General features: G+C 40.6%; 1 protein-coding gene across 12 annotated transcripts in view; it reads right to left on the bottom strand.

Annotated features, from left to right (window-relative positions):
• IMMP2L (inner mitochondrial membrane peptidase subunit 2) overlaps positions 1–14,815 on the bottom strand; it is a 530,240-nt gene that overhangs the window by 448,565 nt on the left and 66,860 nt on the right. For all 12 annotated transcript variants that reach the window (XM_058190784.1, XM_058190782.1, XM_058190781.1 and 9 more), the window contains one exon: positions 9,989–10,092. In XM_058190784.1, the coding sequence (XP_058046767.1) occupies positions 9,989–10,092 (104 nt within the window). The remainder of the gene's footprint in view (positions 1–9,988; positions 10,093–14,815) is intronic.

Genomic DNA, 14,815 nt, shown 5'->3' with positions numbered 1-14,815 from the left:
TCAGGAAATGATTACATATAAAGATCTTTTGTATACTGAAAGAGGTAATTTGCAATTAAAATCTCTGCACGTATTAAAAGAGGAAGGGAAAAATTATACTTGGTTTCAATATGAGCAACTACGTGCTAGATGGAAGGAAGATCAGAAAATTGGTATAGAGCAGAACGAGGGAAATTTGGTAAAGCAAATTAGAAATCAGTCTCAGGAGCATATAAAGAGATTGTATAATGTGTTACTTGAAATAGATTCTGAAAGGGACTTGGTAAAGGACTGTATGATAAAGTGGGCACAAAATTTTCAGGAGCCAATATTATTGGAAACTTGGGAAAAAATTTGGGTTAGAAATGTTAAATTCACGCAGGCACAGAATCTGAGGGAAAATTTTTATAAAATGTTTTATAGATGGCACTTAGATCCTAAAAAAATATCGTGTATGTACCCAGATATGCAAGCAAAATGTTGGAGATGTAATTGTGATGACGCTACATATTTTCACATTTGGTGGACTTGTAAGGATATAAAGGCCTTTTGGATAAAAATTTGGTGGATCTTACAAAATGTTTTGAAAAAGAAGATAAAGTTCCTGCCGCAATTTTTTTTGTTGGGAATTATTACGGATTGTACAGTAATTGAGACTAAATTGATTTTAAATCTAATAACAGCAGCAAGATTACTAATAGGACAATACTGGAAGAAAAAAGAAGTACCTACAATAGAAGAATGGATATTGAAGGTTGCCAATTTGGCTGAGATGGCGAAGATATCAGCCTTTTTGAAAGACAATACGCAAGAAAGATACTTAAAGGAATGGAAAAAATGGATTGACTATATTCAACGTAGATATCAGACTAAGAGTTATCAGACTGTTTTTGAATGATTATGATGTATTATTTTTGATTGTTTTCGGGGGAAGTTAGGAATTGATGATTGTAGGGGTATAATTAAGTTGGGATGAAAATTTTTTAGCATATGTTTGTTTTATTTTTAACTATACCTTGTGTTCGTTCCGGGAAGTCGGGGGGGGGGGGTGAAGGGAGGGGGAGAGGGGGAAATTTTGTAAAACTTTTTGAATAAAAAAAAAAAGATTAACCAGGAAGTGACCCTATTTCTTGAGGTAAATAATAAACAGCATACTTCTTTGCAGAACCTATGGGACACAATAAAAGCATATACAAGAAGGGTAACTGTAGCATATATGGCAAAAAGAAATAAGGAAAAATGGAAACAGCAAGACATATTAGTGAAAGAATTAGAAAGCTAGAAAAAAACTTCAAAGAAGGCCAGGTGATGTACAACTAATTGAAGAATTAACATTAGTAAAACACAGATTAAATCTAATAGAACAAACAGAACATATTAAATACGCAAAACAATACCAATTTGAGAACGCAAACAAACCAGGGCTATCGTACAAATTAAGAAAAGTAAAGTAAAGTAGAATAATACACCACCTGTATTTTGGGGAGTTGGAGAGTTACAAAATAAAGAAGAAGAAATTAAAAGGATTGCATTAAAATACTTTGAGAATTTATATGATCAGGAGGAAACTGATATAGAAAAAATTAAAGACTATTTAAAAGAGAAAAAGATGCCCATTTTTAAAGGAAGATAAAGCTGCTTAATAAGAAAATAACACTGACAGAGTTAAAAGAAGCGATTCAAAGACAAAAAAAAATAATATGACTCCGGGACAAGATGGTTTACCAGGAGAATTTTACAAAAACATGGGGGAACTATTAGAACCTATTCTTTTAGAACTGTACAATGAGGTCCTACTGGAAGCAACAATGCCAGTTTCATGGAGAGAAGCATATATCACAGTGATTATGAAAGAAGGTACCGATTCAAATCAAATTCAAAATGACAGACCAATTTCACTCTTAAATGGAGATTACAAGATCTTTATGGCTATCATAGCACGAAGGATGAAAGGAATACTGAATGAGATTATTCACTCCGACCAAAACGGCTTTCTCCCTTCTAGACAAATTAGAGATAATACAAGAATAGTACTGAATATGTTAGAGTATTATGAGGCACATTCTTCTGAAACTGCTATTTTTTTTCAAATCATTCCCATAAAATTAGATAAGAAATTTTTCAAAGAATTGAATCAAATTACAACAAAATTTATATGGGTAAAGGAAAAATCAAGAATAAAACTATCAGACCTTCAGGACAGTAGAAACATAGGTGGCTTAGGGCTCCCAGATTGGTGACTTTATTATCAGGCAGCAACTTTAGTTTGGATTAAAGAATGGATCAATTTGAGAAATAAAAGATTACTCATATTGGAAGGTCATGATTTAAAAAAAGGATGGCATGCCTTCCTATGGAACAGAGAGAACAAAGGTCCTGGTGATTTATATTCATCAAGGTCAGACAGTTATTCTCTTACCATTTTCTTACTTATTTTAATTTTCATTTCTGAAAATGTCTTCTTTTACAGTTATGTTTTGGTACATTGGGTTAGAGCAGGGGTGAAATGCTCCTGGTTCGGACTAGATCGGCTGATCCAGTAGTGATGGCGGCGGGTGGTTCGGAAAACCAGTAGCAATAATCCCCCACTCATGCCCACCCAATCACCCAGTTCTCCTTCCATAGCCTGATAAGCTCCTGGCTGGGGGAGGCATCTGCTTTTATGGCAGACAAACGAAGCGTCCAATTTCCACGACAGGAATTGATTTATGATGGATTGTAACGTGGACGGAGCAGAAACTGGAGTTCTAGCATTTGTTTGTAAGAAGACCGCAAGCCCCTGAGGATATATTTGCTGAGAAGATAGGAGAGAAGAAAGCAAATGGCGGTTTTGTGGAATGTGTGTACTGAAAACGAAAGTTAAAGAAATGCTTACTAACAGCTAGTGTCGAAATAGAAGATATATAGGAAGATACTGACTAAATGGAAGAAACGAGAATTTTATGATTTATATTTTTTCTTCTTCTTTGGATTATAGTGATTTAGAAGAAAAGTTTTTTGAATTTTTCTTTTCTAATTTTTTTTTCTTGGTCCGTTATTAAGTTATATTTTTTTTAAAAAATGGCTTTTAAGCAAATAGTGCCAAAAGTCATTAAAAACTTTGAAATTTCTTCAGTTCAGATTCAAAAATTAAAAGAAGAAATCAAAAAGGAATTAAGAAATTCTTTACAGGAGTTTTTGGAGAGTCATTTTTTAGAAATAGATCAAAAATTTGATGAAATAGAGAAAGAGATGTTGGATTTTAAGGAAGTGGTGGAAGAGCAGAAGAGGGAAATGAAAATGGTAAAGGATGCAATTGCGCAAATATTAAGTTCTTGTATTCAGATGGAGGATGATCTTGCAGAAATTAATAAAGCTAATTTAGAGTTGCAAAGGAAAAAGAAATTCAAAAAAACTACTTGGCTTTATTTTACATGTTTCTTAATAAATTCCTATGTGAAGCAGGCTTTAACTTTTAAACTATGTTTCCTTGGACTTTCACGCATAATTTTTACTATCCCTAGGCTATGGACAAGTAATAATGACTTCAAGAAAATGTATCAAGGACATAAAATCTTTAAACAGAAATTAATTTCCAAACTTGCAGAAATTGAGTGTTTCACCTATCCCAGAGGAAAACCTGGCAGCTACCATGTTTCCCCGAAAATAAGATAAAGTTTTATTTTCTTTTGACCCCCGAAAGATGGTTTGACCTTATTATTGGGGGTCTTATTATTTTTGAGGTACAGGAGGCCCTTAAACCTTGGCCCGTGGTGTGGGACTGGTGCCGGAGCACCGACTACCGGCTTCGCTGGTGCCACTCAGGCCACTGCCTCCAGCTTTTTCATTGCTTCCCATGCAAACAGCATGAGGTGAGGAGGCAAGGCAGGGAAGGTGAATGGGGAGAACATGCCCACATGCACCTGCCATCCATGTGTCAAACCTCAGCTTGTGCACCCCTTCTCTTAGTGGCGGCCGCAAAAACAGTGGTCGCAAAAAAACTCTTGCCAACCCTAGCTCTGTCAACCTGGGAGTGGCACCAGAGTGCTGAGCAGTGGCCGGTGTGGGCTTTCTGCACAGCCATGAAGCAGGATCGGTGTTGCCAGTTCCTGCCCTCAGCATTGCCAGCAAGGATCAGGTCAGAGCCACTGCCACTGCCACCCGAGATCAGTAGGCCAGATTCGGTGAGCCAGAAGCACCGCTGCCACTCGGGAGAAGAAGAGGAGGTGCTGCGAGAGAGCCCATATCTCACATTTTTCTCCTCCCAGGCAGGGGCAGCACGTTCAGCTCCTCGAATCTGGCTTGCTGATCTCAGCCAGCGAAGGGGAGGGGTGGGGAGGCAGAGAAGCGAGACTCATGGAGGGAGACGGGGCTCTTCTCTCTCACAGCGCCTCCTCTCTCTTCTTCTCCCAAGTGGCAGCGGTGCGTCCGGCTCACCGAATCTGGCCTGCTGATCTCGGGTGGCAGCGGCTCTGACCCAATCCTCACTGGCAATGCTGCGGGCAAGAACCGCGGTGTGGCTCAGGCTGTAAGAAGCCTGTTATTAAAAACACAGCTGCTTGCAATTATTGCAAGTTCAAGTCCCACCAGGCCCAAGGTTGACTCAGCCTTCCACCCTTTAGAAGGTAGGTAAAATGAGGACCCAGATTGTTGGGGGGGCAATAAGTTGACTTTGTATATAAAAATACAAATAGAATGAGACTATTGCCTTACACAATGTAAGCCACCCTGAGTCTTCGGAGAAGGGCGGGATATAAATGTAAATAATAATAAAAAAAAGAACCGGCCATGCCGTTCCCAATTCACGGCTGCACAGACACCCCGCACCAGCCACTGCTCAGAATTCCAGTGCCAGTCCCACTCCCCCCAGTCCCAGGTCAACAGGGCTAGGGCTGGCAAGAGGTTTTTTTGCAGCCACTCTTTTTGTAGCCACCACTAAGAGAAGGGGCGTGCAAGCTAGGGTTTGCGGGAGTGGCCTCCATGAGGCTGTTCCGCATGGATGGCAGGTGCGTGTGGGGCAGATGGGGCATGTTCCCCCTCCATTTCCCCCCTCTCTGGCCTTGCCTCCTCACATCGTGTTGTTTGCGCAACAGATGCGCATGCATCTATGTATTTGAGGGGGCTTATTTTGTGGGGGGTATATTAGCGCATGCGCTCAAAAGCCCAATTGGACTCATTTTCCAGACAGGTCCTAATTTCGGGAAAACACAGTATCTCTTTTCATTTATGTTCCCTAAATATAGAAGCACATTTGCTAATGCAAGATTTCACATGCTACTTTCAACAGTTTCAGAGTGTAGATTTCGTAACATCCCACTCAAGGAGTTATCATACTTTTGCAAATCAGGAACTTAAAAAATGTTATTCATGTAACTTTATACTACAATTTTTAGACAATCGTTTCAAGCATACTGCTCCTATTCTGCTAAAATTTCCAAGTCATATGGACTTGTTTTACATTTCCTAACATTTATCCAATATTTTATTTTATTTATTTATTTATTTTATTAGATTTATAAACCGCCCTTCTCCCGAAGGACTCAGGGCAGTGTACAGCCAAAATAAAAAGAAACAATGTACAGTTAAAATAAAATTAAAAAACTTATTATACAGTGTGGCCAAAATTAAAATAGTTAAGAATCTAAAAACCCTAATTAAAACCAGAGAGAAGTTTAAAATTTAAAACTAAACAATTTTAAAAAGCCCCGCACGAACAAATAGATATGTTTTCAGTTCGCGGCGGAAGGTCCGAAGGTCAGGTATTTGACGTAAACCAGGAGGAAGTTCATTCCAAAGAGTGGGGGCCCCCACAGAGAAGGATCTTCCCCTGGGGGCCGCCAGCCGACATTGTCTGGCGGACGGCACCCTGAGAAGGCCCTCTCTGTGCGAGCGTACGGGTCGGTGGGAGGCATGCGGTAACAGAAGGCGGTCCCGTAAGTACCCAGGTCCCAAGCCATGGAGCGCTTTAAAGGTGGTAACCAGAACCTTGAAATGCACCCGGAAGGCAACAGGAAGCCAGTGCAGCCTGCGCAGGAGAGGTGTCACATGGGAGCTACGTGAGACTCCCTCTATCACCCGCGCAGCTGCATTCTCGACCAACTGAAGCCTCCGAGTGCATCTCAAGGGGAGCCCCATGTAGAGAGCATTGCAATAATCCAGGCGGGAGGTAACAAGAGCATGAGTGACGGTGCATAGGGCATCCCGATCAAGGAAGGGGCGCAACTGGCGCACCAGGCAAACCTGGTGAAAGGCCCTCCTGGAGACTGCCGCCAAATGATCTTCTAACGACAGCCGTGCATCCAGGAGAACACCCAAGTTGCGCACTCCCTCCTTTGGGGCCAATAACTCGCCCCCAACAGTCAGCTGAGGCTGCAGCTGACTGTATCGGGGTGCCGGCATCCACAGCCACTCCGTCTTGGAGGGATTGAGCTTGAGCCTGTTCCTCCCCATCCAGACCCATACGGCTTCCAAACACCGGGACAACACTTCAACAGCTTCGTTGGGGTGGCCCGGGATGGAAAAGTACAGCTGAGTATCATCAGCGTACAGTTGATATCTCACCCCAAAGCCACTGATGATCTCACCCAACGGCTTCATATAGATGTTGAACAGGAGGGGCGAGAGAATCGACCCCTGCGGCACCACACAAGTGAGGTGTCTCGCGGCCGACCTCTGCCCCCGTCAACACCGTCTGCGACCGGTCGGAGAGATAGGAGGAGAACCACCGATAAACGGTGCCTCCCACTCCCAACCCCTCCAACCGGCGCAGCAGGATACCATGGTCGATGGTATCGAAAGCCGCTGAGAGGTCTAATAAGACCAGGGCAGAGGAATAACCCCTGTCTCTGGCCCTCCAGAGATCATCCACCAATGCGACCAAAGCTGTCTCCGTGCTGTATCCGGGTCGGAAACCGGACTGGAACGGGTCTAGATAGACAGCTTCATCCAGGTACTGGGGTAGCTGCCGTGCCACAGCACTCTCTACAACCTTCGCAGTAAAGCGAAGGTTGGAGACCGACGTAGTTACCTAAAATAGCTGGGTCCAGGAAGGCTTTTGAGGATGGGTCTCACCACTGCCTCCTTCAAGGCAGCAGGAAACCTCCCTCCAACAAAGAAGCGTTGGTAATCCCCTGGAGCCAGCCTCGTGTCACTTCCCGGGAGGCCAGCACCAACCAGGAAGGGCACGGGTCCAGTAAACATGTCGTAGTATGCAGCCTCCCCAGCAACCTGTCCACGTCCTCGAGAGTCACAGGATCAAACTCATCCCAAATAACCTCCACAAGACGCGACTCCGCCCTCCCACCTGGATCATCCCAATTTCGGTCCAAGCCGTCCTGGAGCTGAACGATTTTGTCGTATAGATAACCACTAAACTCCTTGGCACGGCCCTGCAACGGGTCATCCCGCACCTCCTGATGCAGGAGGGAGCGGGCCACCCGAAACAGGGCGGCCGGGCGGTTATCTGCCGACGCAATGAGGGTGGAAGCGTAGGAGCGCCTCGCCTCCCTCATTGCCACTAGGTAGGTCCTAGAATAGGATCTAACTAGTGTTCGGTCAGCTTCTGAACGGCTGGACCTCCAGGCACTCTCTTCTCTGGCGTTTCATCTCCCTCAGCCCCTCGGAGAACCAAGGGGCCAGTCGAGACCTACGCCGGGTCAGAGGCCACAAGGGCACGACACGGTCCAAAGCTCCAGCCGCGGCCCGTTCCCAGGCCGCAACTAGCTCTCCAGCCGTGCCGTGGGCCAGATCCTCAGGAAACAGCCCAAGCTCCATCAGGAACCTCTCCGGGTCCATCAGGCGCCTGGGACGGAACCAACGTATTGGCTCCGTCTCCCTGCAGTGGTGGATAGCGGTCCGAAAATCTAGGCGAAGGAGAAAATGATCTGACCATGACACCGGTTCTGTTTCTAACTTATCTAATACCAGATCATTTCCCCACTGACCAGAGATATAAATCAAGTCCAGTGTGCCACCCCCTATGTGTGTGGGGCCATCAATTACCTGAATCAGGTCCAAGGCCGTCATGGAAGCCTGGAACTCCCGAGCCGTTGTTGATGACAAGCCCGTCGATGGCAGGTTAAAGTCCCCCATGACTATCAGTCTGGGGGTCTCAACCGCCACCCCGGCGAGCACCTCCAACAACTCGGATAGGGCTGTGGTCACGCAGCAAGGAGCCAGGTACGTGATCAACAAGCCCATCTGATCCCAATGGCCCCACTTCACAAAGAGGGATTCACAACCGGCAATCTGAGGTACAGTGGCCTCCCTCGGCTCTAGACTTTCTCTAATGATAACCACTACCCCCCCCCACCTCTACCTTGGGCTCTCGGCTGATGAAATGCTCGGAAACCTGGCGGGCATAACTCCACAAGGGGAACCCCCCCTCCGGACCCAACCAGGTCTCCGTAATGCCCATAAGGTCCGCAGCTTCCTCCTGAATAAGATCACCAATCAGGGGGGCCTTATTGACCATGGACCGGGCATTACATAACATCAACCGGAGACTAAGGCTCTGAGGACCATGGCCACCCGGGGACCGGGTAAAGACTGAGGGGCCGGAGCACGTGATCGTTTTGAGACAGCAAGCACGTGCTCCCAACACTTGATATGGCCCCCTGCTTCCGCCATATCTGCCTCTCCCATTTACCGTACAGATGGAACGATTCTCCACTCCTGGAACGAACCCATCCCCCTCCGCCTTCGGACCAGATGGTACAATGCATGAACAAGCACAGGGCTAAATCCTCCCGATGGGTTATTCCCCACCGTCGTATCCCTCTCTCCCCTTAAAAGACCCCTCTTAAAAAACCTATTTAAAAATCCCCAAAAACTCTTCTTGGCCGCATGCCACCTCTCTGGGTCCCAAGACCCTTCGTTAAGGTAAGCTCTCGATAACCTAGAGGGCCATTCCTGCGAGGCGGGGGAACCTCGCAGTCGTAATAGATCGGTGGATGAGTATCTCATGAAAGAATAACAGTTTACGACAGCTAAAGTGTACAACCCAAGCCAGCATAGATGTTAAACGGCTTCTAGGCCAACCGAGTTGACTGTTCCGCCCAAGTCCAGATGAACCCAAAGCCGGCCAATAAAGGTATTATCCCCATTACATATAATGCAGCATGTTTTTTTCAGTAGCTTGTAATATTAGGCACAAGTTAGTATTTAGAGAAGCCCTGGGCACTGTCATGTGAATGACAATAGAGCCCAATATTATTCTTTTTGGAAAAATACTGAATAGTAAATAAATAGTAGCCTGGAAACTTATTATCTTAAGTATTATTTACTTTCTTTATTTTTGTACATATTTTATTCTGCTGGAGTTTGGCCATAATACAGATGTACTTATTGCTAATACTAGTAATTTAATACTTCGAGAATGTTAATAATAAACATATAAAGTATACCTCCCTAATCAGTAAGTACTAACATGCAATTTTCAGCGAAGAAAAGCAAACACAATCCTCAGTGCTGTCTATGCACCAAGTAATTTAATTATAAATAGAAAAAACAAATTTTGTCTTCAGAGCATGTACCATCCATTTGCTTAATGTCATAGTGCCTGTTATGCACAATTCAACATTCATTTCTACATCCATTAAGACAAGAACAGTCTGTATCCTTGAATTGCCAAGAGTATACTTAGCAGAGAAACAGCACCACTGTATGGCTCTTCATTTTATGGTATTAGAAAATGACCAAACATATTTATGGCCATTCATCTGTAAAAATGAAGCACTCTCAAAATCATTCAAACGCAGACCACACGTACTTTTCCATATTGAAGAAAAACTGTTCCAGTCACATCATATTCATCACAAATATGTCTATGTTCAGTTATATAATCTTCCATCATTAAATCACTACTGCTGTTGTAACATTGCAAGTTACTTATATCTGCCTATAGCAAAACATTACACAAATAATGAAAATCTTTTGAAAATCTAGAAAGCAATGGTAATCATCGTACAACTGTCACTCATCAATAAAGAAGAAAACAAAGACATGCTGAAATTTGCATAAAGCAACTTACACAAGTGAAACTATGTCTCCACGTTGTACTTCATAATTCCGAATACTCCAATGATTTAAAAGCACTATATCAGATATTCGCTGTTCCACTGGATTCAGTGAAGGCTGGGAGGATTAAAAAGAAACAGATATTAGCATTCACAAACAGAACAACCCAATCAACTTGCATAATAACTTTATTCTGCCTGCGTCACCTTAGAAGCCTAGAATTCTCATCAATGCGCATTGGTTGGGGGGAAAAGTGGTCAAGAGATTTGCAAAGAATCAAGCTTGGGAAAGCTGTACACAGAATAATTAAAAGCACTGAACTCCATCACATAGCACATGCTATCTACTTGTAACCCATGCCACTTTGCCTAAGATGTGCATGTAAACAGAGGCTGAAAATATGAGGAAAATAATACATGAATATTAGAATATTGTAGAATATTTTACAATAGTTGATCCAGGTTGCTCAATTTGATCTTTACAGTTAATATGCTGAAAAGACAGTTTTGAAGTAGCTTACGGAGAATTACCAACAAAATACTAGAATTACAAATGCACTTCATTCAGGGGTGGGCTCAACTTACCTTTACTACCAATTCACAACAGAAACACGTGCCTATGCATGCACAGATCGTCCATGATGACATCTGGGTGGGTGGCAGAGCCTCCCGCTGCTTTTACTACCTGTTCTCAAGAACCGGACTGAACCAGGAGCAATCCACCACTGACTTCATCTTTAATAAATCTAATGTGAACACTCTTTTTTTAAGTCATGGGGCATTGCTCACATTTATGGAGTCAAAGAACTATAGAAGCGGAAATACAATGAGATTTATACTTATTATATGAAATGAGATCTACTACATAAAAAAACTATACATTTCCTTTTGACAACTTTCATGTTGATAATAAATGATGGATGCAGTTACAAAAAGTTTATGATTCCATGGCAAAAGGTCGGACGCAACAATTCATTATATAAACAGCTCATCACTATAAAAAACAAGTCAAATGTTAGTTGAGATTGGTAGTAAAAATAACTTCTCAAAATTTTATTAAGAAATATTAGAATTATTCCATTTTTTTCTAGACATATCAAAACCAAGCCATGATAAACAAATGTCAAAGTATCTGAAATTATTGATTTTTGGTACTCCTCCAAAAATTGTATTTTTATTTTGCAAGTTATTTCCACATTGCTTTTTGTCAACAAAACCGTTTCTGAAACATAAATCACTGTGGTAGTGCAGTAGATAGAATGCAGTACTACTGGCTACTTCTGCTGGTCACCAGTTGCCAGCTGTTTGGCAGATCAAATCTCACCAGGCTCAAGGTTGACTCAGCCTTCCATCCTTCCGAGGTGGGTAAAATGAGGACCCAGATTGTTGGGGGCAATATGCTGACTCTGTAAACCACTTAGAGAGAGCTGTGAAGTGGTATATACCATATTTTTCATAATATATGACACACTTCCCCCCACCAAAAGAGAGTGGAAATGTTGGTGCGTCTTATACACTGGATACAGCCATTTTTGGCCTCCCAAAGCCCCGCCCTGGTGCAAAAATGGGACTGTTTTTCACAAAAACAAGGTGTGCAGAGGGTTTAGAAAGCCTGCAGAGTGCTCCTGGGGGCTGGGGAGGGCAAAAATGTTCCCACTTTTGGAAAAAAATGCCCGTTTTTGCGAAAAACAGGGCGTGCAGAGGGTCTGAAAGGCCTGCAGAATTTGGGAGGCCTGCAGAGTGCTCCTGGGGGCCGGGAGAGCAAAAACCATTTTTTCTTTTTTTTTCTTTTTTCTTTTTATTGAAAAAGTTTTTACAAAAAAGCTTTTCCCCCCCTTCCCCCTCCCTTCAAAAAACCCCTCCCCCCGACTTCCCAGAACAAACACAAGGTATAGTTTAAAAATAAAACAAGCATACGCTAAAAATTTTACCTCCTAAAACAATTATACTCCTGCAATTCTCATCAAATTCTAACCTCCCCCAATGCAATCAGAAATAATACATCTTAATCATTCAAAGGCAGTCTGATATCTCTTAGTCTGATATCTATTTTGGATATAGTCAATCCATTTTTTCCATTCATTTAAATATCTTTCTTGCGTATTGCCTTTCAAAAAGGCTGAGATTTTTGCCATCTCAGCCAAATTAGCAACTTTCAATATCCATTCTTCTATTGTAGGTAATTCTTTTTTCTTCCAATACTGTCCTATCAATAGTCTTTAAAATCAATTTAGTCTCAGTTACTGTACAATCCGTAATAATTCCCAGTAAAAAAAATTGCGGTAGGAACGTTATCTTCTTTTCCAAAACATTTTGTATAATCTACCAAATTCTTATCCAAAAAGCCTTGATGTTCTTGCAAGTCCACCAAATATAAAAATATGTAGCATCATCACAATTACATCTCCAACATTTTGCTTGCATATCTAGATACATACACGATAGTTTCTTAGGATCTAAATGCCATCTATAAAACATTTTATAAAAATTTTCCCTTAAATTCTGTGCCTGCGTGAATTTAACATTTCTAACCCAAATTTTTTCCCAAGTTTCCAATAATATTGGCTCCTGAAAATTTTGTGCCCACTTTATCATACAGTCCTTTACCAAGTCCCTTTCAGAATCTATTTCAAGTAACACATTATACAATCTCTTTATATGCTCCTGAGACTGATTTCTAATTTGCTTTACCAAATTTTCCTCGTTCTGCACTATACCAATTTTCTGATCTTCCTTCCATCTAGCATGTAATTGCCCATATTGAAACCAAGTATAATTTTTCCCTTCTTCTTTTAGTACATGCAGAGATTTTAATTGCAAACTACCTCTTTCAGTGAACAAGAGATCTTTATATGTAATCATTTCCTGTTTCTGTTCTATATTTATATTCTCTATTGTATGCCTGGGACTCGCCCACATAAGAACCTTATAATTTAGTTTATAAGAGTATTTTTTCCAAACACGCAAAAGAGCAGTTCTTAACACATGATTTTTAAAAGCCTTATCCACTTTTTTTCGTAGATTAAATATGCATGCCATCCATATAATAAATCATAACCTTCTATATTCAGGATTCTTTCCTCCATTAAATTAAACCAATCACTTATTGCAGAGAGAGCAGCTGCTTCATAATATATTTAAAATTGGGCATTTTTAAGCCTCCTCTTTCCCGTCAGTAAATTTATTAATTCCAGTCTGCCATTCCTCCAAATTTTTATCTGTCTTAATTATTGGTATCATCTGAAACAGGAATAAAAATCTAGGTAAAACATTCATTTTAATAGCAGCTATTCTCCCCAGCAGCGATAACTGCAGTTTTTTTCAAACAGTCAAGTCCTTCTGGACTTTTTGCCATAACACCTCAAAATTATTTTGTACAATTTCACATTTGGTGGAGTAATATAAACCCCTAAATATTTAACCTTCTTTACAATTTCAAATCCTGTTATTTCCTCTAATTTTTCTTTCTGTTGTCTGGTCATATTTTTATTATCACTTTTGTTTTATTCTGATTTACCTTAAACCCTGAGACCTTTCCATATCAATCATTTCCAACAGAGGTACACTTGAAGTTATAGGATTTGTTAAAGTAATCACCAAGTCATCTGCAAAGGCTCTCAGTTTATATTCATGTTGTCTAACTTTAATTCCCTCTGTCTCCTTTGATTCTCGTATTTTATCCAATAATGGCTCCAGAGTTAAAATAAACAATAATGGTGATAAAGGACATCCCTGTCTTGTTCTTTTCGCAATCTTAAAAGCTTCTGTTAAATTACCATTAATTATTATCTGGGCTGTTTGCTCTCCATAAATCGCTCTAATTATTCTCAAAAAACCATCTCCAAATTGCATTTTATCTATTAATTTAAATAAAAAATCCCAATGCAATCGATCAAAAGCTTTCTCTGCATCCAAAAAAAAAAAAATGCTGCTGGAATAAAATTTTTCTTTTGTAAATATTCCAATAAATTTACAATCTGCCTAACATTATTCCTCATCTGTCTCCCTTTTATAAATCCAGATTGATCAGTATGAATTCTTCGTTATAAAACTAACATTAATCTATTTGCTATTATTTTAGCAAAAATCTTATAATCATTATTTAAGAGTGAAATCGGCCTATAATTCCCAGGTTTAGAACAATCCTGTTCCTCTTTTGGTATCAATGAAATAAAAGAAGTTCTCCATGATGGGGGTATTCCCCCACCTAATTGTATCTGATTAAATAATTCCTTAAGTGGACCTAGCATCTCATCCTGTAGGATTCTATAATAACTTGCTGTAAGCCCATCCGTACCGAGAGTTTTCCCCATCTTTAATTGTTTATAATAATTTATAAACATAATAATTTCTTCAGAAGTTATAGGTCAATTCAATTCTTTCCTTTGTTCTAAAGTTAAACTCTTAACCTTATAATCTTTCAAATAATTATCAATATCTATATTCAATATTTTATTTTATCTTTGGCATATAAATTTGTGTAGTATTCTAAGAAAGCTTTTTTAATTTTATCCTGTTGATATCTCTCTTTACCTTTATATTCTATTTTTTCTATAATGCGTTGTTTTTGTTTTTTCCTTAAAATACCACCTGCCAAGTCTATTTGCATTACAAAAAGAATTATGTTTGGCATATTGTATATTTGTTGCCACCTGGTCAGCAATTATCATATTAAATTGACTCTGTAATATCTTTATTGCATCTTTAAGTTTTTGATCATGCGGATTATGTATCAATAATTGTTGTTTCTTATGAATTTCCTCTTCTAAATATCTACGTTGTCTTTGTTGCTTATTCCTCTGTCTATTATTAATATATATTAATATACCTCTCATAAAAGC

Source organism: Ahaetulla prasina, chromosome 7 (genome assembly GCF_028640845.1).
Source record: "Ahaetulla prasina isolate Xishuangbanna chromosome 7, ASM2864084v1, whole genome shotgun sequence".
Taxonomy (NCBI): Eukaryota; Metazoa; Chordata; class Lepidosauria; order Squamata; family Colubridae; genus Ahaetulla; species Ahaetulla prasina.
Note: the sequence above shows the minus strand (reverse complement) of the source record. Positions and strands in the feature narration are given on the sequence as shown.